This window comes from Acipenser ruthenus, chromosome 11, assembly GCF_902713425.1.
Source record: "Acipenser ruthenus chromosome 11, fAciRut3.2 maternal haplotype, whole genome shotgun sequence".
Classification (NCBI taxonomy): Eukaryota; Metazoa; Chordata; class Actinopteri; order Acipenseriformes; family Acipenseridae; genus Acipenser; species Acipenser ruthenus.
Genome location: NC_081199.1, coordinates 40,407,000 through 40,430,084, shown reverse-complemented (window position 1 = coordinate 40,430,084; position 23,085 = coordinate 40,407,000). Strand labels below are relative to the sequence as shown.

The window sequence follows — 23,085 nt, the reverse complement described above, 5'->3', positions numbered from 1 at the left end:
TATTTGGACAAAAGCAGTTTGCAGCCACCGCACTGATAATGCAGGTCGGCCATTCTGAACCTCCAGCGAGGCAGCTCTGATTCGCTACTGTGGAAGCGCGGGCGGCGTGCGCATCGTTCAATAGGAAAAGCCACATAACGACCTGGGGTGCGCTCCTCATTGAACGCACTCCTGGTTTAACGAGCTCTGTCCGTTGTAATGTTTGCAAAACAATAGCAAACACCTCCTTGGCTTCCTTCTTCCATGAACTAACAGTTCATTAATTCAGAGCTACTCTGGCAAGCAGTCTACAATGGGTAGTGCAAGTAGTGAACTTCAGCGAGACAGGTATAATTTTAGCTTTTTCTATTCCTTGTCTAATGGTGCCATCCTGTGGCCACTTAGTAGAACTGCTGGTTCTAGTAATACCAATTCAGATTACCCCCCCCCCCCCCCTCCCCCGTTCAAATATAAGTACATTTTTGATACATTCTTAGAATACACCAAAAAAGAAAATATTTACACTATAAGTGCTGAATTTCACTACCTGCCATTGTAAACAGCACAGGGCACCAGCAACCGTTTTGCATCTGCACTCCATTCGGTTTCAATTTTCCTCTACTCGGTTTTCATAATTATTCAATTTTCAACATAAACAGTGTTGTTTTTTCTTGTTGCATCTAAATTAATAACCATGCTTTTATTTTTGTATTTGTCAATAGTTACAGTATTCTTTTTCACTATAACAGTATTTATTTCTTTGGGTAAAGGAATGAATAGCCACCACAAACAGGATTCAAACCCAGGTGAGGAGACCCCATTGGATTGGAATCAAATACCTCTTAACCACTCGGCCAAGGTGTGGTAACAAGGGATTATAAACCAAAGCAGACTGAGGGTACAATGCACGACCACTTCAAAGGTAGGAGCTGCATTTTAATACCAAGGCTCCAGTCTACAGAATAATATAAACTAACTTGAGGAAGATATCTTTATACACTAGGACTAAAGCGGAAACAGTCTTCATGGATAAAATGAAACAAATGAAACTTTTTATTCAGTCCTCTCCTACATGCACGGATCAGAGGATGAGAATGATTTGCATTTCTAAAACACATTATTAAACAACATTACCACAATGTATTAATATCACAGTGCACTGTGTTGGGGTCCCTGAGATTGCAAGCATGTACCTGGAGCAGCAGCAGTTTGCTGAGGCGCTGTGAGTGAGCTCATGCTGTTTGCAATCTATTGTAACTGGACTTTTAGAGTTTTAGATAACGCCCAGTGACACCGATGAAAGCACTGGGAGGCACACTGGCCAATGGCAATGTAAATATGTAGTTAGTAAAAGACTGGTTTGGCTAATCATAGTTGGCAGGTACCATTTTTCGCTGGTCAGTGTAAACGCATGGCAGCGGATTGGATCGCCTCCACAGCCCCTCACATGTGCACGGGCCGCTGTTGCCTCCAGTACTCTGCCACCCCCTGCTGCAGTGCACGCTCCGCCAGCCCCCTGCACTCCTGTGGCGTGAAGCCCACCAGGGCGGTGCCCAGCGTGCGTACGCCGTGCTGCCCGGCCAGCTCCGAGACACGGCTGGCGATGAGGGCTGCCGGGGGGTAGGAATAGCGCTCCCCCTGGATCAGGTATGAAGTCCAATCCTCCTCGCCACCCTGGACACTCTCCACGTTACAGGCGATCTCCACAGCGCCCTCGTGAGGAAGAGCCATGACCTGCACCCCCTGTACCCCGCCTGGGCTGGAGCCACGCAGAGCCCCCGCCACGCGCCGCCCTACTGCCAGGTCCCGTGTGGCAATCGTCACATTGCAGTTCATCACGTAAGGGCTGGCACCCACACCTGTGCACGAGACACACAGAGAGGAAGCAGGGGAGTTACACAGCAGCACCAAAGAGGGCTGGTCACTGCCTTAGTCATGATGTTCAGTGTTCAGTCAAAACAGTATCAAAGAGCAACATTACTCTTCAAGGTCAGCTTTTTCAAGTACTGTTGAATCTTTTTATCGGTTGAAAAATATCTCTATTGCTAACAAAACATTAATATATGGACATCACTCATTTAACTTAACATGCATATTATCATATTACCCGTTTTGGATCCCTTCACCCTACACTACCCTCCCCTGGTGCAGTACTGACCTGTGAGCCCATATCTGTGGCTGGGCGGTGCTCCCAGGTCCGTTTGGACTCGCCGCAGGTCCTGGTTCTGTTTGAACCAGCCCAGCTCTTTCCTCCTCTCCACCAAGCTGCGGTACCGAGGCGGGTCAGCGAACCCGAACAGAAACACGCTGGTACCAGGGACCTGCTGAGTGAGCCCCTCTGCCACATCTGCACAGTGAAAAGCGACATATAATAAAACACAATGCAAACCAGCGCTAGACAACATGCAACAAAACACAATGCAAACCAGCGCTAGACAACATGCAACAAAACACAATGCAAACCAGCGCTAGACAACATGCAACAAAACACAATGCAAACCAGCGCTAGACAACATGCAACAAAACACAATGCAAACCAGCGCTAGACAACATGCAACAAAACACAATGCAAACCAGCGCTAGACAACATGCAACAAAACACAATGCAAACCAGCGCTAGACAACATGCAACAAAACACAATGCAAACCAGCGCTAGACAACATGCAACAAAACACAATGCAAACCAGCGCTAGACAACATGCAACAAAACACAATGCAAACCAGCGCTAGACAACATGCAACAAAACACAATGCAAACCAGCACTAGACAATTCTGAGCAATCCACTTCAACTGCATTTACATCTAATTTCCAAGAAGGTCCTGGAAGACAGCAGCAGCTCACAATCACATGACAATCAAAACATTACTATTACAATATGATCTCTAACACCACTAGCACGGTCTACTCTACAGCTAAGACCAAAGGTTTTGCATCGCTCTATAGAATTAACACATTTTGCTTCATAAAGTCAAATTAAACCTGCTGAATAATGTTAACATATCGAACTACACATTGCTTTGCAGTTTTCCATATACTCAGCAAAAAACTGACGAAGTGAAAAATATGGCATTTCGAAATCTAACATGAAATACATTACTACTATTGCAGTATCATTTTGTAGTTTCTTTGATTACATGACGTTAAATAAAAGATCTAAATTATCTTCATGTTTTTTTTTAGTAGGTCTCAATCCTACAATTCAAGGCGATGCAACACTTTTGGCCCCAGCTGTAGGTAACTACAGAGTTGGAGAATGAAGCTGCCCCGCTCCCAGTCCTCACCCTGCGCGGTCAGGCCACACTCCCCTAGCCCCACGTTCTCACACAGGGGGTAGATGGGGACCAGGTCCACTGCCCCCAGACACGGGTGAACCCCACTGTGCTTCTCCATGTCGATGAGATCACACGCCTCCACGCACGCAGACATCACAGCGCCACCTAGAGGAGGGAGGACAGACCGTCGGGGACACTTGCTTACATTAGCACGTACTCCTATCTGTGTACAGTAAATGCAAGAAGGCAATAGTAACTTTTGTGACCGACTTCCTACAAGAAAAAAAAATATATATATATATAATTTTATAGATAGATACATATTTTACGCAAAAGTAAATACAAATCTAAAGCCGAGGGCACACAAAGCCACTTTTTCAGGAACAGTGGCTTGAAACCAGGAGACTGAGAGACCTAGTTTGAGGCAGCTTTGCTGTATCAAACCCCAAGTCTTCCCTGGTGTTCCAAGCCACTTTTACTTTTGACTGAAGTAGATGGCACTGGCTCTTACAGCGTGCAGATACTTTGGCTGACCTAGCCTGTCATGTCATGTCAACGGCTGGCAAGTACGACTGAAGAGCAGCTTCTGAACTCAGTAAAGCACTGTAATACAGACTGTATACAAATCAGAAGCTGCCTTCTCTTTAAAGAACCCTGCAAATGACCCTCAGCCCTGAGGCAGCCATGACTCCTTACCTAGCTTCTCAATGGGCGCAGCGATGGTGAGGACAGACCTGTTATAATCAAAATCCCTGAAGATGTTGAGCACTGTGGTCTGTTCATGCCTCCCCCCTGCAGACACAGGTTATTCAGGTAACTCATTAATATATACTGCACTTATTTTACAAAACAAAAACTACACAAAGGGAAGTTCACCCGCCCCAAATGTAAAATCTGTTATTGCATTCATAATGCATTCTTTTCGCAATGTTTGTGAGTATTTGTTTTACAGCACACAATATGTACAATAATAATAATATTAATAATGATAATTCCCCTGTCTCTCATGGTATAAGACTGTCTTCTCATGAGCACTTTGGGCGGGCAAGTGTGATACAGGGTGAACTGCACATGCCTATTATAAATCATGTTTTAACATTAAAAAAGAACACACTACACAGTTAATGCAGTTTTGAATGTTTGTCAGCTGGTAGTCCACCCTACCCTGCACAAGAACACACTCCTGGCACAGTAAGATGAAGTGGAATGTTCGGAACATGTTGTTCTGATTGGCTCACCTTGTTTATCATAGACTGCTGCCTTGGCAACCCTCTCCACGATCTCCTTGTTCCGCGCCTCTGAGATGTTCAGCAGACAGGCAGCCAAGCGAGGACCCAGCCTTGAGGAGGACATGCTGCCCGCTGTGTGCCTAAACAGCCACAGTGTAAATGTGTATTATATAGACTGGACACATTGTGTAGCATAGGCCTTTCTGTAAATGAGCTGTCCATCTCCTCACTGATTCACCTGTCATGCAAATGGCACCATTGGCATGTGCTTTGTAATATATACAAGCTGCATGTCCCCCTTGCAGTCAGTTTCAGGCAGGGTGGGAAAGACTTCAGATCTGACAGGCTTAGATTTGGAGCTCGGCTGGCAGGTGCTTCTGCATCCCAGCTCCACACCAATCAGTGATGCTTCAATAGTCACCGACCCCAAAGCGATGCCTCTAAGGGTATGGCACTGCCCATGCAATACATTTCTTACAAAGCAGAAATTTGTCTCTTATTTGCCCATAAAATAAATACATACATATATATATATATATATATATATATATATATATATATATATATATATACACACACACACACACACACCAGTCTCTTTCCTCAAATGTCTCTGCAACTGGATACACTTCTTGTTAAACTATAACCGTTTATTTTTTGTTTCACAGTAAAATGGTACTTTGCACCTGGACAAAGGCTAAACTCTGTACACTGTATTATACTGTCGGCTCTGTACAATAAGCAGTTTGCTTTTACAAATACATCAAACAAATGAGCTGACTTTAATGAAACGGAGCTCATAAACCGTGCTCCGGCTCCCCTATAGTTTTAGTACAAGTTAGTAAGATTATTATTCTTTTTTTTTTTAAGCATCATTATTTACACCGGTCACGAAAGAAATCCTAACATTAATTTTCAAACAGCGAGATAAAAGAATGTGAAAGCGTCGTACAGGGCATTTAAACGCATTTATACAATACCATGTGCGTTACTTGCAGTAGAAGTAGCAGCACGCTTACGCTAATGAACACTTCACAGCCAAACTCCGGGAAACTTTCACCACAGCTCCTGCAGAGAAACCACAGGCAGCTGTGCCTGTGACTGGAGCGGAGACACGTTGCTTCAAAAGAAATACACAGCGCCCCCGTGTGCAAATCGTGGGTAATACAGCCCATGCACAGCATAAAACCCTGTAACTTTGTACAGATTATTTTAATAAATATATATTTATTTGCATTACTAATGGAAACACGACATTTAAAAAAATGTAATAGTTGTTGCTTAATGTCATGTCTCCTATGCTTTATTAAACACGATTATTCCGTGGTGCACTAGTAGTACACTTTTCAAACGGATAAAACTGTGCCCGTGTGATAGTACAGCAGTTAATTGATATGCCGCTATAATTCTAACTGTTAACATACATTTATAAAAATGCCAGAGTGAGTCTGATAAACATGAAGGTCAAACAGAAAATGTCTGTTTTCACAAAACTATCTGGCAGAGAAATTCATGTTTGCATTTCACCATTACTGGTGACGTTCCCGTTTCCATCCAGCAGGTGTCGCTAAGTGTCAATAACTTACCTGCGAGTTTCAGCTTGGCCTTCTCACACACGGATGACAGACCAAAGCACCGACTTCTCCAAGCACTTTCTCCCCGTCCCATGGTAGACCTCCGTGCGGTTTTACCGTTTCTCATCGCCTTAGCAAGGAATATGAGCGCGTCTGTAGGCTCCTCAGAAAGCACTGGGCTGAATCCTGCTCTGACCGACCCGGAGCGATGGCTGAGATTGCCCGCCGTCCCGGGCTACGAGCCTCACCGAGTAAACGACATGCTGCTTCTCCGCCCCGCTGCGCCCAAGAGCCGGGGAGGCGCTCAGACAGCCACGGCTGGACTCGCGAATCGACATGTCATATTCTTCCCGGGAGATGTACAGGTTGGCTAAGCACGACTGTCATTTGATCAGTCTAGACATCACTGTATCAGCGCCATGTGCACTGAAGTGTTGCTGTACTGTGTTGCTATTGTCTTTATTCTATATTCACAACTACTGTAGGCTAGTAAACTAATTTACAGTAGCTGTAATCTGACGATATGTGTGAATGACGTGTACATGTAAACTAGAATCACTTATAAATAGCAGGTTATTCAAAAGCTAATACGCGTTCTTACAAGATGGTATAAATACGTGTGCATAGTAAATATACTTATTATTCTTGTTGTTGTTCTTCACACTTTATTATTCCATTCTTTAAATTCTATTTAATAAATAGACACATGCCAATTATGTGGCACCTCACGTTATTGTAATGTGGCAATGCAAATTCATTCATCATTAATTATATTGCACAGACTTCTATTTCATCATCTTTAAATGCATGCTGTGACGGGCTGTGACTGTGATTGGATATCCAGTCCAATAAGAATAATTGAACAGTATAGCTAATCTTAGGGTGACATCACTTCCATCTGATACAAACAATCTGATACAAGAAACTTCAGATGGCTGTATCACGTAGATATCGGATCTACCACTGTATCTATTATACAATGCTAGTATAAAACATAATGATTGATTGTAAGTACAGTAATAGATCACAAGGTTTATCAATGTGCACCTATCTTAACTGAACATTGAACACTCGCTCTGCCACAGTACACGTCCTGCATGCTATCCTTGAATAACATGTAATAGTTTTCTTTTTTCCCCCTAGAATTTCCACAAGGTGATGTCCTCGCACCACGAGAACCAGCAGTGGCAGCGCTGGAGCCTGGAGAACGTGGCTGAGCTGCTGTCGAGGCGTTTCCCCGGGAGCCACGTGTGGGTGGTGCGGGCGTCGCGCATGTACCTGCACAAGTTCACCTGCTTCGACAACTTCGTAGAGAGCAACCTGTTCGGGGCACCGGAGCACTGCCCTGACTACGGGGCCTTCCGCCACCTCCGGGCCCTGCTGGGGCACGCGCTGGGGCAGGCGGCCGGGGGAGGCACAGCTTCCTGGAGCTTCAACAGAGCCGTGCCCCCTGGTCCGCGTGCTTCGAACGGCTGCCCTGAGGGAAACAGCAGTGTGGGCGCCTCTCCTCTCCTGCATTGCCCCTTGCCCTCTGACCTGGCGCTGACCCTGGTGGGTTTTAGTAAAGGCTGCGTGGTCCTGAACCAGCTGGTGTACGAGCTGAGGGGTGCCAGGGCTGACCCCGAGCTGGCCCCCTTCGTGGCAAGGATCACTGACATGTACTGGCTGGACGGAGGACATCCTGGGGGTAGCAATACCTGGGTGACCAGCCAGGAGGCGCTGAAGGACCTGGCCTCCAGCGGGATCGGCGTCCACTCGCACGTCACACCCTACGAGGTGCGTGACCCCATGCGGGCCTGGGTCGGGAAGGAGCACAAGAGGTTTGTGCGGATGCTCCGGGAGCTGGGGGTCCCCATTGTGGACAAACTGCACTTTGAAAATCAGCTGCCCTCCCTGGAGCAACACTTCCGCGTGCTGGAGGAGTTCTGAAGAGGCCAACACAATAATTCCATTTACTTCGCCACGCACATCCATTCGCTATGTAGGTCATTATCTGCTTTAGTGGCACCAAAACAGTGAACAAATGTCTGCCCAAATTAACACACAAACATGTTTACTAAAAAATTTCAGATTAAAGTATACCAAGAACACCAGTTAGAAAACACCGGTATTCATTATAAATCTAGAAATATTTAAAGAAACTAAAATTCAATGACGGATGCTTTGACAAGAAGCAAACCAAGAACCGTCTAAACCTAGATGTCTTCTAAAGGAAAGTCCATGTGTCCAAAACCCTGTGTGTGGAATGGAAGCACATGGCGAGGGAGCTGTATGGCATGATCTTGTTAGCTACAACCTCAAGAACACTTCAGTTATACTGCTTATTGCTTTTAAGAATGACATACAACCATAGGTACCTCCTTTTTGTTTAGTTTGGTTTTTTGAAATCAGTTTGCTGGTATTGTAAATGTTGGTAACACTGTCTCCATTCTAAGGCTGCTATCCACTCCCCTGCTCTGAAGCACTTTGCTCTCTGAATGAGATTAAACATTCCATGATTACTCTAGTAAACTTTAAAGCACACACACGCTATCCAAACTCTCATTGACCCATTTGCTCTTATTTAGAGACACATGCAAGACAAGCCCAATCTCATAAATCTGCTGATCATAACTACACATTGTTGAATGGTGTTTACACACTCAAGTTTTTATTTATTTATTATTTTTTTAAATTAATTCAAAGAGAAGCACAAAACTTCCTGCAGTCCACCTCACCATAGGCAGCAAGGTGGGGGAGGGCTTCACTATTCTTATCTGTTCTTTCTAGCTCTGCAAATGGAGAGGAAATACCATGTGAAGATTCTCATTTGATAAGTTGAAATCAGTGCCACTTCCCTTTGTGGTGCGATTCCTATTGGGACCTGCTCCAGTTTGCACCGTTTAAATGAAAGATAATAAGAGCTGCATTTCTGCTGCCTGAAATACTGTTCTGTTTTCTACGTGGGAAGCAGTCAAGGGCTGAGGGGAGGCGCTGGACTGAGCTGCTGTGGAACCGGCTCTTGCTGCAATTGCATGCTATGCTGAGCTGCTTCTCATTTTTCTTTAATTCCTTCCAGACTTGCTTCTGAATAAAAACCTGATCTGCAGCTTTTATTATGCGTGTTTGGTTTGTTTTTGTTCTTTGGAATCCCGTGAATTGTGACCTCATTGGTTAAGAAGGGAATGCAGGAGCTGGGTCACTGGGCAGCTGCTAAACAGACAGGATCTCTGCACTTCCTCAAGGCTTCCTCTTGATAAACACACATGCAACAGATTTACAAAATGTAGCCTTATTATCCAGACAGTTGTGCTGTGTGGGTTTCCCCAAGTGGAAATCACTACAGGCTGGTTTCACAGACGCTGCTTAGTACTAATCTTATAAGAATATTAAAACCAGAAATAATGTCTTACCTGACTCCTATTGCAGAAAAAAAAATGATCTTGAAATAAACTTTTTCTAATTTAAGAAACACATTTTTAGCAGTGCATCATCGCCATATTTTCTTAGAAAAAAAAAAAGTTCAAATTCCTTTTAACTGAATAGCTATTTAAATGTAGGTTTATATGTCAAGCTGTCCCGATTTCTTATTGAATAACATTTTAAGCACAATAGATATTCAGAGATTGAGTACACATCACATTCCACAATGCCAACACCTTCCAGATGTTGTAATTCCATGTATGTCTCAATGCAATTAAGGGATCTGTATACAGGTTGCAATAGTTGTTTGTAAATGTGTCTTCTATGATCCTAAAAGAAATAAGATGCAAGTTTCCATTATTTATTTATTTTTTTATTAACATTTTCTTAATTTGTATTTTGACCAGCACTTTTTAAAAATGTAGACAAATAATTCTCTTTTTACAATCCAATTATAAAATAAAAACATACTCTCCCTTTCTCTTAAAAAATCCATTATCTAAAAAAAGGAAATCTATAAATATACAGATGAATTATTTTTGTAAACACATTCTTTTCTCTTTTAGTTATTTTACAAAGTGTTCTCCACGCTTCCTGAAACCGAGGACTGACTAAAGACAACATTGTTTTAGAAATGATTTCAAATAAAAATAAATACAAGCTAAGTGCAAGGACCCCTGTCAGAAGAAAGAGCCTGCGTACCATAAGCAGGGATAAGGCTGAAATGAAGCTTCTTTGGATATTTTGTTTCCAGCTCGGCCAGCTCTTTAATAATATTCTACCTCTGGAATCAGGTGTGTGCTCAGTGTGGCTCTAGGGACAACAAGCTGGAGAACACCAGTACAGCACAGACAAACACCTTCTGTAAAAACACACCAATACAAATAACTGCCCACTGGTTTCTCCCCATTGCATAGAGAACTCCCACCTTTTTAATTTAGCACACATTTACTACAGACAGCAAGTAACACTGGCACAATGTACGCTCTGCAAGGGAAGGGGCAGTGCACTTTTTTCCTGATTAAAAAATACTTTTACATGGCTATTTGTTTTTGAAATTGACTAAAATAATTGGTATTGTGTTAAATTTGGAAGCTAAATTATTGCACATATATACATACATACATACATACAGTTGGCTTTTTTCTGAATATTTGTTTGAAAGGACTACTTTTGTATTAAAAAAAAAAAAATACTAATACCAACAGTAATAATTATAGAGAGAGAGAAGAGATAGTAAGGGTGGAAGTTGGGACATGCTTACTTCAGTTGCTTAAAAGCAATGTGGTTTTGAAGGGAAATGCATGACATTTTGTTGTGTAGTAATATTATGTGGTTAGTGGAGTTGTATTTGTTTCCCACTAGCTGCTTCAGTTTGCTTGTAGTTTTCTAACTTATCTGTTTAGCGCTTGTAATTATACAGGCACTACGTTTGAATCCCCATGAACTGCTTGACTGGCCCTTTCTTTTCATTTATTTGTTTTATATCCTGTTCTAGTGCTGCGTCGTCTTGGTTTATGAGGTATTTTCTGTCCCTTCTTTCTGTTTTAAAGATGTGCAGATTTTTGATTGTTGTACAGTAATTTGAGATATGGGGGAAGCACAGGAGAGTCTTACTGTGTTAGAAGGCAGGTCCAAGGTCACATTAGGTGTCTCTGTGTGTGAAAATTAAACAAGTAAATCCTGAAAGTGCCATCAGTAAATATCTCAGCAGAGGAATGTTCATGCATGAAAAAGATTTTGATTGATTAATCTAATCTAATATGTGCCCTACAAATGCAGAATAGAGAGCTATAGTTGATAATCATTAACAGAAACAGCTATAGCACAATGAGTGGTATTAAATACTTCAGTATCGACTGGCATTCATTATATATAGATACAGATACAGTTACACTGTGTATAGAAATACACCCAGTGCCACATTCCAGGAAGGAATACCATAAAAAAATCCTGGTTTTCAAAGTGCAATCATAAGCAGTGCCATGCCTAAACTCCTTCAATCCAAAGTGAAACACAAACCATATGATTACTAATTCAAGACATAAAAATACAAGCACACACACACACACACAGATGCACGTACACATAGATAGGGCCATTTACGGTAGAATATCCTGAATCACTGAAACAGGATGAAACATTTTTGCAAGATTAGCTTTAGTTAGAATTTGGCAGAAAAGTTTCACAATCCACAATTGAAAACATGGAAATGGGCTCTGCCCAAATATCTACAAAGCAGTGCTACAGGGGGTGGTGTGTGTATGTGTATGTATATATATATATATATTTTTACGTTCACGCTAAGTTTACGCTAAGCACGGCAGCGGACATTTCATTAAAAAAAGAGAGATTATTGGAGGGTATGAGAATTTGAGGTGGAACATAATCCTGCACCTCGTACCTTCGATACCCCACAGACAGACAGACACACAAACACAGACACACAGACTCAGAGCGCGCTCTCTCCTGCAAGTGAGTCGAAGCGGAACCTCTTGGGGAGGGAGGGGGACTCCTCCAGAATGTTTTCTTTGTCCTCAGGGTTTCCCAGGGGTATGGGGGGGCCCCACTTGCCTGTGCTTCTCTCCCTGGGGGGCTGGCAGAGTGGTGGGTCACTGTCCAAGCCCCAAGCCCCCTGCCACAGCCACGGGTGAGAGAGGCAGTCAGCTGCACTCGGACGGTCCCTGAAAACAAACATGTTTCAGAACAGTAACAAAAATCCTTCCTAGAATATGCCAGCCTCCTGTTTTTAATTACTGGATATTTCTGAAATAGGAAACTTGTTTTTCTCTGTCATAAAGATGGTAGAGCTTTGACAGACTACGGTTGTATTCAAGCTTCCAGCCAGCAGCTGATTTCTCTGTCCTACACGCCACTGAGCAATAACACATCTGGTCAGCTGGAATGGATGCAATGGGGCTCCTACTACCACACACTGGAGATAGCAAGTGGCCTGTGAGCTTTAGTAAGAACAGCACTTTTCAAGTGATTCCTCACTCATGTATTATTCTAAGACATTAAAAATAAAAAACAACGCAACAGCCAAGACCAAATACATTTTTGACTAACCGATTTTATATTATATGGCAATTCATTTAGTTTAGTCACCAAGCTAATTGAGCAATACAAGATGTTCCCTAATGACTATGCAGCTTCTCCTATTCAAATCAAGCTTCCTTAACAGAAGTACTGACTCATCAGTGTGTAATTGTACATGCCAATATATATTGTATTTCTGATAGGCACTTTATACTGCATCTGACAATTTGTGTAGTTTTAAATTTTTACCATGAACATTTATAAATATGGGTATATAAATATGAAATCCTGTTATGATACATATAATACAGTTGGGTGTACATTATTCCTCATATAATACTAGAAAGGTAAAATAATAACATTCTTGTTGCTGATTTACACTACAGACAGTTCAAGGTTGGGTTTGAACCTTTGTCGTGCAATTCTTAAATACACAGTGAGCACCGTTCACAAGACTTAACAGACAAAATGTCCTGTGTGTTATAACAAAGACGTATTATTCTCATCAAGTATGCTGGTACCCCACACAGGAATGGAAATAAGACTCCCACAGCAATGCAGTTTGAGCCACGGCAGGTTTTATTATGAGCTCAATTGTGTGTTTTCTCTCTATGCTGTGTCAGGAACGGCAGTCTGTGTGTGTGTGTGTGTGTGATTACTCACTCTGCTGATTTGACAAGCAGCTTCCTGATGAAGTCGACAGCTAGCTCCGACACGCCAGCGAAGGCCTCTTTGCAGTATTCCACGTTGACCTGTGACACGTTCAGGTAGGTCTCCTGCTTGTCGTTTCCCGCGAACGGAGATTCACCCGTCACCAGCATGTACGCGATCACCCCCACACTCCTGCACGGAATAAACAAGACTATAGAGCAATCTGCAGTCTGACTGCCTGGATATACTGTGGTTCACTACTCAAACCCAGTGCCTTCCAACCACTGAGCTACTCAATCCCACTGCCTTCCACACTGCAGCCTAGCACTCTAACCACTGAGCTACTCAATCCCACTGCCTTCCACACTGCAGCCCAGCACTCTAACCACTGAGCTACTCAATCCCACTGCCTTCCAGACTGCAGTCCAGCACTCTAACCACTGAGCTACTCAATCCCACTGCAGCCCAGCACTCTAACCACTGAGCTACTCAATCCCACTGCCTTCCAGACTGCAGCCCAGCACTCTAACCATACCCCATTACACCTTGTCATGGTAAGTAGTTAAGACAATGACTGGACTAGGAGATTGATATAGTGAAAAACATTTACTACTATAATTGGGCAATGTATAACTTGATATACACTTGTTTGTGAGTTTGCAAACTATTGCACAGTGGAATGACTTACCACATGTCTGTTGCTGTTGTTATGGGTTCATAGTTCAGTATTTCTGGCGCTGAAAAGAAACAGAAATTCATTATGATTTTGTAAGTGGATGCTATATTAAAGTAATCAGATTTACAGCTAACATTCAAGGTAACAGGACCACACACTGGTTTGTATCTTGGTTAGTTGGTTGGAAAAGAAAAATGCTAAATAAAAACAAATGAAGAAAAGTTCTGCCTAAAAATATTAAGCTTTGCAAATTGGTTTCTTTCTGCATTAGGTAATTCCAAGAACACTTTTAAATGCAGTCCATAGGAAATGTGTGGCGTAGGCAATTTTCCTGCAGTGGAAATTCTAGTCTGGGGGTTTAATATGTGCAGTAAGTGTCTCCACATGTGAAATTAATCATTCCTTCTAAAACGTCTCTGTAGCTAAAATGACTGCAAATGCACAGAATACTGTATTCTTAGATATTTTTCTGTTATAAGACTAATATGGAAATAAACTCTTAGAATGTTTTGTTCCTGTTGTTTAAACCTCTAGATAAATTAACCATTGAATAAACATGCCAGTGGACATGATTTCCTCAGGAAATATCTGCAAGGGAGCGCATCCCTTTCCATGTGTGCTTCACAACACGAGTCTCTGCTGCTCACTCTCCAGACTCACACAGCAGTGAGCCTCCACTTTCATTTAGAAAAGAAAAAGTGGTGCAAACGTTACACTGGAGCAAAAGCAAGCCCTGCAGTGCCGGAGTAAAACCAGCTTCTGGAAGGCTGGTTCATACCTCAGTCTCACGACCTCCAGGAGACCGACTAGATACCTTCACTTAAATCAGGCCCACCGAAGCATTTCCTCTTAATCTTGCATCTAATAAATCTGACAATATTGAAGTAGATTGACGCATGAACCAGGCTTAAGTGTGAGCCTGTGTAGAAGAGCAGTGGGAGAATGGTTTTCGTTGTTTGGATAGTGAAGCCTGTTTGAGTTTGATTCGATCCGGCTCCACTCTCTCTCTCGCTCTCGCTCTCGCTCTCGCTCTCTTACCCACGTACTCTGGGGTCCCCGTGATCTCACGCAGCTCACTGCCTGCCCCCAGCCTCCTTGACAGGCCGAAGTCCACGATCTTGATGTCCCCCAGGGGAGACAGGCTGGTCAGCAGGATGTTCTGAGGCTGCAGGATACACAAGGGTGGGGGGAAAGGGGTTACCAAAACAGCGGAGAGAAACAAGAATTTTAGAAAGATTTCAATGCTTCAGAACTGCAATAAAAGGGAAACACATTTTGACAAAAAGAAAATGTTTAAAATCAGGATATGCAAAACCAGTCAGAAGCCTGTAGACAATGTGATATTGGCCAGTTAGTAGAAAGAAATCAATTCCTCTACATGTAAATAAATCACTGCACATTTTTACTCAGGTTATTTCGGGTGCCATTTCCTTTGCATGAAACCAGTTTCTAAATTCTGTTATATGCATGATTACGCACAAACATGGTACTTTTTTCCACACATTTCTTTTGAATACTCATCCCCGCACTACAATCACGAACTAAGCCAGCAGTTCATCAGGCTGTGTCACCTTGAGGTCGAGGTGCACCAGGTTGTTCTGATGCAGCAGATGCACTCCCTCCAGGGTCTGTCTGAGGAGCCGGGTGATCTGCCTCTCTGTCAGCGCCTCCTCCGAAGCACAGTGGTCAAAGATCTCGCCCCCCGCTGCACTGAAACACACAGCATGAAGGGCATGAGGACCCACACCACAGCTACAACACTTCAATCACAAAGCAGGGCTGCAAAGGGGCAGCAGCTACATTTCAGCTACTAAGTGATAATTACTAAAAACAACTAGTTTCCCACGAGAAAGGTGTTCCTTATACCAGGATTTCAACACTTCTACTCACAGCTTTCATGAAGTTCCAGCGTTATTACAATGTTGCTAGTAAGAGTAAACACGCTCCTTATCAGGTAAAAGCCTCGTTTCACAACCTCTGTGTCAGTGTCATTAGATTAGGTAATGCAGGACAAGATTGCGCTGGTTCAATCCGCAGGACCTCGCCCATTGCCTGTGTAGCAACAGCCCCAACAAAAGAAAAACATCACGCAGCTGAGCTGCCTGTGGCATAAGGAGACAGTGCTCTGCTATACTGACACATTTAGATGAGGATGTGGGCATGCAACAGGTATTTGATACCTCTGCACCAGCCAGGACAAGCCCAGCTACTGTGTACAGTGTCTCAACACAAAGAGACACCACAGCTAACAGCAACCTGTACAAGTGTGAACATTTACAGTGCAGACAGTAGTGTGCCTTTTGAGGCTTGTTAGTCAAGCACATTTACTGTGCTGTAGATGTTCATCACTGCCACCCCCAGAGATGAAAATGCACAATAAACTTAAGGGCTTCAACATTGTAACAACTGTGCCTATATTCTGAGTGCAGTGTTGTTATTCGAGGATTAGCAGAAGAAACACTACATTCCAACTCCAGTGTAGTGACGTGCACTTTTACATTCAGTTTCTCTTTGTTTTAGCATTAGGAGGAACAATACTGAAGGACAGGCTTAAAGTTCTACAGGGTTTTTTAAAATGATCAGACGCTGTAAATCCTGCCGGGGTTGTGCGTGAGTGTGTGAGTGAGGGGGGTTGTTTGTCACTCATACTGAGATAGCCATGAGCTCACTTAGAAACGGAGAGGAAAAAAAGAGAAAAAAACATGCAAACTAAGTGCCCTACCCCTGGCCTGTATGTAACAATGTAGACAGACACACAACAATATTGAGGAATCACCCCCAGGTGTCACCTTCAGATTACCAAGGAAACAGAGACTGCTGAACATGGAATGGCAGTCTAGAATGATCCAGGCTTAACCTCTTGTTGCATTTCATCCAGTACACTGGACAATCAATTAAGATGTAACTGAACACTTCTCATACCAATCATCTTCTGGTATCATATTTCGTGAGCAGTTTTGATCAGGTTTGCCGTTCTAGTTTTGAAGTATGCAATGGTTAAACCCAAGCAGCCCCGGTACTCACTATTCCAGGACCAGGACGATCTCGTGCTCTGTTTCGTACACCTCGTGCAGGTTGACCACGCGTGAATTCCACCGCGCTGATTCTAGAACCGCCACCTCGTGCACGATCTCCACTCTGCAGTCACGGCCTCTCCGACGCTTCTTCAGGAACTTGGCAGCATACTCCTTCCCTGTGGACTTCTCCACACACTTCTTAACCACGGCAAATTTACCCCTGAGAGAGAGAGAGAGAGAGAGAGAGAGAGAGAGAGAGAGAGAGAGAGAGAGAGAGAGAGAGAGAGAGAGAGAGAGAGAGAGAGAGGAGAGTGTTTATAAGATGCCTCCTATTATTTACACAATAACTAATCAGATTCAAGAAACCTGTTGGAGACCGGCTTTGGGAATCAATTGCTCGATTTCCTGCATGTAAACCAGTATGGAGCTATAATTGAGTTAGGTTTAAGTGAACACAGGTTTAGAAGCATTGATTGTTCCGAACCTGATTGACAACAGCAATTGCTACCATTAAATACCTATAATTATACTTGTAATTGTTACTAGTCACTCAATAAGTCAAACATCTCAAAAACAGCAAAAAAAAGGGGATTAACCTTAACACAGACTGTGCCAGTTTCCCATTCTTCAACAAGACATCCTGGATCATATTTTTTTTGGCGAGATGTGGCAACTGATCTACCCTTAATAACCCCTGTCTCTATAAAGCAATAAGAACAGCTTCTAATTAGCCAAGAGGGTGGCGCTTGAACACGAAGGACCATAAACAGGTTTTGCAACATGCGTTTGTTCCTGTTTCTTTTTCTGCTGCAGCATTGTGGTCAGAAACAAACGAACCATCACAAGCAATTATCTACAGCTCTTAAAAGTCTGCTGATGACTGTTCAGCGCAAGCATAATCGAGCCAACATGCAATCTCTATCAGTTTGATAAACTGAACGCAGATGCTATTTAAACACATCTTTAAAAAGGAATTCAATAGGGTCATCTTAATGGATCGCTTAATGGATGGAAGCAACACTCAATGGTGCAAACATTTCATATCTTTTGTTCTACAAGGGGGTAGTTTCAACACTAGGCTTGTCTTTAAACTACAATAAATACCTTTCCTATTGAGTGGAAGTCACTTTGCCAATGCACTCAGTTTTACCACCAAGCTCAGAAGAACAGAAAGCTACAGAAACAATGAAAGAGGAACCCTGAAGCCAGCTGTTCCTGTTTCTCCACCACGCTATTTAAACATGTGCTCATATCCTTCCTCCTGCTACCACAGATGACTAAAAACAAAGTGTTACTGATTCAAGCCCCTCATCTATTCACACATCCTGCAACAGGAACAATATACAGTATTTTGTGGGGTTACATCAACCCACATAAATAATAAATAATATACATAACTCCGGTGAGCGTTCACCCAGTCAGTTCACTCTGTTCCTTGAGAGAGACTCAAATTGTAATTGTCTAAAAGTATGGATTTTTTAAAAGCATTTGTTCCAAAATGTCAGCCCTCAAATACCTCACTAATGTACAGTGCATTACTTATTTATTAAAAGACATCAATACAGCAACATCCTATAGCACAATTCTACTACACAGCAGCACTTCATACTTGAACTGTGTGACCGACACTGGGGGCGATTTGATGTCTCTCTGGTCTGGAGATTCAAGGTAGACCGGTCTCCAGAGTTGAATGTTACTCAAATAGCTGAGATAACATTAGACATAAGGCAAAAGAGCTCAGCATTTTCAGAGGAACACACAGAACCTCTTGAGAGATGGCTTCTTCACGTCAGTTAGGTGGGGCTTTGCATAGCAGCACTGCAAACATTCCAGCCGACTCTGAATTCACCTTCACAGTACACCTGCCCTTCCTTTAGCACTGCTAAACAACTGTCTCATCACTTTCCCTGACTGGAAAATTCTAGACGTCCGTAAAATTAATCCACATCTGTCCTAGTCAGCTCTAAATTCCTGCATGCGCTCTACCCTTAGTTTCACAGCCTCAAGTTCAGCGTCTTAGGATGCAGCCCTATATATTTTTCCACATTGCTGTCTTACTTCATTAGTATTGTTTGTGTGTTTTACCCTGGAGTGAAAATGTTTCAAGGTAAAAGATACTAATCTAAACTGCCCATGAAGACCATCTCCTGTAGCATGATTCTATCTGCATATCGCAATGTGACCTGCATGTCGATCTAGAGACATATTCCTCCCAAAGCTGCAGGTAAGACGAGGTGGAAGTTGATGGGAAAGGTCCTGTTTTATGTGAGTGAGTAAGTACTGTAAGTGGCAGGCAAACCCATGAAATCAAACTTCTGCACAATGAGTCGGCAGATACAGGAATCTGCCGTATTTACAGGGTAACCTTGGCAACAGCAAATCTACTCCCCAAACCTCAACACTTAGGGGCCAACACTGCAAGGCCAAAGTGCCACCTTATCATGACTATACAGAGCTGTTAGATTCCACTGGAGTTTCTAAACTTTAGGGTTAAACATGTTCACACGTTTGTAGCTCGGTTACTTTTTCATGATGCACTCACTACAGTAGTACTGTGGATGTGCACAGCATTCATGTGGACATGGAAAAGGCCGACTAAATATTGACTATTGAAACACACATATTGAATAAATAACGTTACTCTGTTCTGCACACACCCTGGTGTACAGTACACACTACAGCCAAGCTCTATATTTCTGTACCTTTGACAAGAGTTTAAAACCTTAGGAGCAATTCTAAATGTGGAAAAGGTTCATGCAGTCACTTTAAACTCTAAACATGTGTATATCTCATGGAGAGATTAAAACACTCAATCACAACTAGTACAAAGACACTTTGGCAGTTTAGACATTGATAAGGACTTCTCACCTGAACGCTTGCCTAAGATTTGATTTTTAGCACTGCTACTGTGAAAGAAAGAAAGCAAAACAAAGAAACAAAAAGAACTGATCCTGCATTGCCATTCCCTAGGGACGAGTCAAAAGTCTAGTGTCAGGATGTACTGAACTGAACTCCACTTAGCAGCACAACCAACACAACCCAACGCTGTTTCTAACCAACCTGCCCCAAGTAAATTAACACAGGCCCCCGGGGCTTCGGCATGGGTATCCACCAGCATCAGGTCCACGCAAGCATGGTATTTAAAACAAGCTTTGCATAGAGAGAGAGTGTGTTCATAATATTCAGTGGTGGTAGGAGTGTTCTGTAAAATATATGACTGGTATTTCCTGGTATTATAAAAGTTTGAGAAATGAAATTATCATAAGTTTCCCTGTCATGGTTTGTGGGAGTTTCAGTACAGCTTGAAGGGGTTTGCCAGTCTCTGGGAAACTACAGCTCACAGTGCAAGTACACCTCCATATTGGATTTTATGATTAAGTGATTTATGGCTGTATGCTTTTAAAATGTGTGTTCTATTACATGAAACCGTTTTTGCTTATTTTCAATTTAAACGATTAAAAAGGCCAACTGACCTGGTTTCAAATGAAGCAGAAGTCACATGAGGGCACACTCAGGAACTGTGTAGTACACACTCAGCCAGGAAGGCTAATTCACTGAGAACACATTTTTAGGATGCAATAAAAGGCGTATCTTCTTCAGTATTTCTACATATTTAAATATCTGACACTCTAGTAAACATTTCCCATAGTAAAAAAGTATTATAAAGCTTGGCGAATGCTAGGCAAAGCACATGACACCCTTGCAAATAATAATAATAATAATAATAATAATAATAATAATAATAATAATAATAATAAACACACGTTTACTACGGTAAATGCATAGCATAACTGGAGAAAAGCAAGGGGAACTGCACAACTTTTATAAGAGAGAAAAAGACAAGACAGGGATTTAAGCAAAAGGACGGCGTATAGGTGTAGATTACCTGCCAAGTTCGTCTGAGGTGATGTGGTAATGACTGTCCAAACCGTCCGTCCTGATCGGGGTCTGAATTTCAGTGAGCAGTCCCGGCGGAGAAGACTTACTCTCTGACCTCTTCCTGGACATTATTAGCACAGTATAATAATAATAATAATAATAATAATAATAATAATAATAATAATAATAATAATAACAGTCCGTCTTTCAACAGCAGTTCCCGGTCACTTTCTTTAGTTTAATAACTGGTTTCTAAAAATCTGTATTGTATTTATATTGTAAACTGTGTATGCCGTTGCTTATTATTGTTGTTGTTAATAACTTGAAGAAACGTCCACCCAAGTCCCATCAAAGATCACTTCTCGTAACACCAGCATTGGCATGGCAAACAAATTCTCCTTGACAAAAAATGTACATTCTTCATGAATCAGTCCGTCGCGCACACAGTTCAGACTCGCACAGCCCGGCGTAAAACGAGCGCTGTCGTGTCAAACTGGGGGAAAAATTAAAAGCGGTATCTGTCTTAGTTTTCCGGCTTTATCCAAAACTGTTTCCAGAAATAAATGTATTTTTATTGTCTCTTCCAAGGGCGAAGACGTCCAAAAGGCGTTTGTTTTCTTTTTTAATTATTATTATTATTATTATTATTATCACACACAAACCCTCGCTGCCCTGTCACCCTACCCGTACAGACGGAACTTTTCGTTTGAAAACCGAGCTCCGGTGCCAGCATTACGTCAGCCTTTTCAGATCTACCAATCGCAGCCGGCACTGGGCGGGGTCGGGGTTTCCCGTGCGATTCTGTACTGTAAGTATAGTGAACATATATTTCTTTGAATACATTTATTTTCTCTCTTTTTATATCTATCTCATAAAAACGGTTTTGTACCTCCTCCTCTTCTCACCACTCTACTTTTAGATTAATTTTTGTAGAGAGTAGTAAATCAACGATCTTTTTTTATTAAGCTTTTGAAATAAAGTTTTTTTTTATTGTTTTTTTTTTAAGAGTAAAATACCAGTAAACAACGTTAGATATGTTTGTTCTAATTTTGCTTTAATGAGTGTTTTTCTCTTCTGCTGTGCCACCTAGCGGCCAATAAAGGCGCCACCTAGCGGCCAAGGTCCATAGCGGTTGTATTGGAGTAGTGATACAGTACTGTACTTTACTTCGAAGTGTGGTGAGCGGATTGATGTGGGTTTCATTCCTAAAGTATCCAGGCTCCTGGAAAAAAACGTGTTGGACCACCTCTGTTGGGGGTAGGTCATTTCATTATTGCCTAGCCTGTTGTGTCCCAAAAAACTGTGCCCTAACCAGTGTACTTCACTGTACTTATTAGTAACACTGTTTGGCCAGAAATGCAACTTCTTCATGAGATCAGCACACCTCCCGGCCTGGAGGTGTTCAATAACAAAAAATAACAAAAATAATCCTATACAAACAAACGTATAGATATTTACAGAAAATGTAAATTTTTACAGATCTGTAGAACAGTATAGATATCTATAGACATGGGTGTGCTCTACAGCTATCTATCTAAAAATCCTAAAGTTTCCCTGTAGTAATCTATAGTTTTTTGTTTTTTTTTAAATCTATAAAATGCAGGGAGTGCCTGTCTTACCCTGCTTCACTGCGGAAGCTGCTTGTTACAGTGGCAGTGTCCTGGAATCTGACTGGGCTACAAACACGTGCCAGACAGGAAGTCTGTTGTTAATTAAAGAAGCCTGGGAGTGCTGAAGAGTTTCATGAACACTAAAATGTGTGTAATACAAAACTGCATTCTTTAAAGCACTGTGAACCCACAGGGTCCTGTGTATTTAAACACACCACAGGTGGCAACAGCCTTACCACAAAAAATTGTCAATATTACCTGCATACACCCACAGCATATGCAACTGCATATGATCACAGACACAAGTTTCATCACAATCTGTTGCTTTCAGTGTGGGGGTGTCCTGCAGCAGTGTCCATGCAAACCAGCTTGGGGAAGCGGTGCTGAAGACAGTGGCTTCCTCAGCCCAGTCAAGATTGGATCCTCTCAGGAACCAGTGCCCATTCCGAGACTCATTAAAACAGCACAGTCAATGAGAAGAGCAAGGATCACAGAGACAGCCACGGTGTTGACAGTAGAAAAGGTGATTTTATTAGTGTGTCTGCTCTGTACACCCAGTCCACATATTGCTTATGAATTCAAATTAATTCAGTCATGTTGTTCCCTAGGGTGCAAAAAAAGTGTCTATCGAGTACAGCAATATCAACATAAATACAAACCTCACTGTACCCTGGACATGACAGTTACTGCACTCTACAATATTCTTTAAAGGAGCACAATGAGGGGGGACGGGACGGGACGACCCTGAGTCCTG

The 23,085-nt window shown here is 42.4% G+C and overlaps 3 protein-coding genes across 7 annotated transcripts; 1 reads left to right on the top strand and 2 right to left on the bottom strand.

Moving 5' to 3' along the window:
* Positions 1 to 660: 660 nt before the first annotated feature.
* On the bottom strand, positions 661 to 6,207 carry ftcdnl1 (formiminotransferase cyclodeaminase N-terminal like 1). Of its 5 annotated transcripts, none has more exons than XM_034043644.2 (6): positions 6,070 to 6,207; positions 4,493 to 4,623; positions 3,951 to 4,046; positions 3,264 to 3,419; positions 2,138 to 2,326; positions 661 to 1,838 (listed from the first exon to the last, which is right to left on the bottom strand). In XM_034043644.2, the coding sequence occupies exons 2-6, from the start codon at positions 4,605 to 4,607 to the stop codon at positions 1,423 to 1,425; spliced, it is 972 nt and encodes a 323-aa protein (XP_033899535.1). In that variant the 5' UTR covers positions 4,608 to 4,623; positions 6,070 to 6,207; the 3' UTR covers positions 661 to 1,422. The 5 variants fall into 5 exon arrangements, with proteins under 5 accessions (XP_033899535.1, XP_033899534.1, XP_033899537.1 ...); XM_034043643.3 differs by lacking the exon at positions 6,070 to 6,207 and adding an exon at positions 5,464 to 5,610; XM_034043646.3 differs by lacking the exon at positions 6,070 to 6,207 and adding an exon at positions 5,503 to 5,609.
* LOC117426240 (mitochondrial protein C2orf69 homolog) lies at positions 6,150 to 9,152 on the top strand. Its single transcript, XM_034043642.3, has 2 exons — positions 6,150 to 6,422; positions 7,201 to 9,152. The coding sequence occupies exons 1-2, from the start codon at positions 6,150 to 6,152 to the stop codon at positions 7,984 to 7,986; spliced, it is 1,059 nt and encodes a 352-aa protein (XP_033899533.1). The 3' UTR covers positions 7,987 to 9,152.
* Positions 9,153 to 9,810: 658 nt separating this feature from the next.
* Positions 9,811 to 21,463, bottom strand: LOC117427206 (serine/threonine-protein kinase 17B-like). The gene is made up of 7 exons (XM_034045679.3): positions 20,729 to 21,463; positions 16,850 to 17,062; positions 15,397 to 15,535; positions 14,864 to 14,990; positions 13,838 to 13,886; positions 13,162 to 13,341; positions 9,811 to 12,143 (listed from the first exon to the last, which is right to left on the bottom strand). Exons 1-7 carry the CDS (start codon positions 20,848 to 20,850, stop codon positions 11,912 to 11,914), a joined length of 1,062 nt encoding a protein of 353 aa, XP_033901570.1. The 5' UTR covers positions 20,851 to 21,463; the 3' UTR covers positions 9,811 to 11,911.
* Positions 21,464 to 23,085: the final 1,622 nt, after the last annotated feature.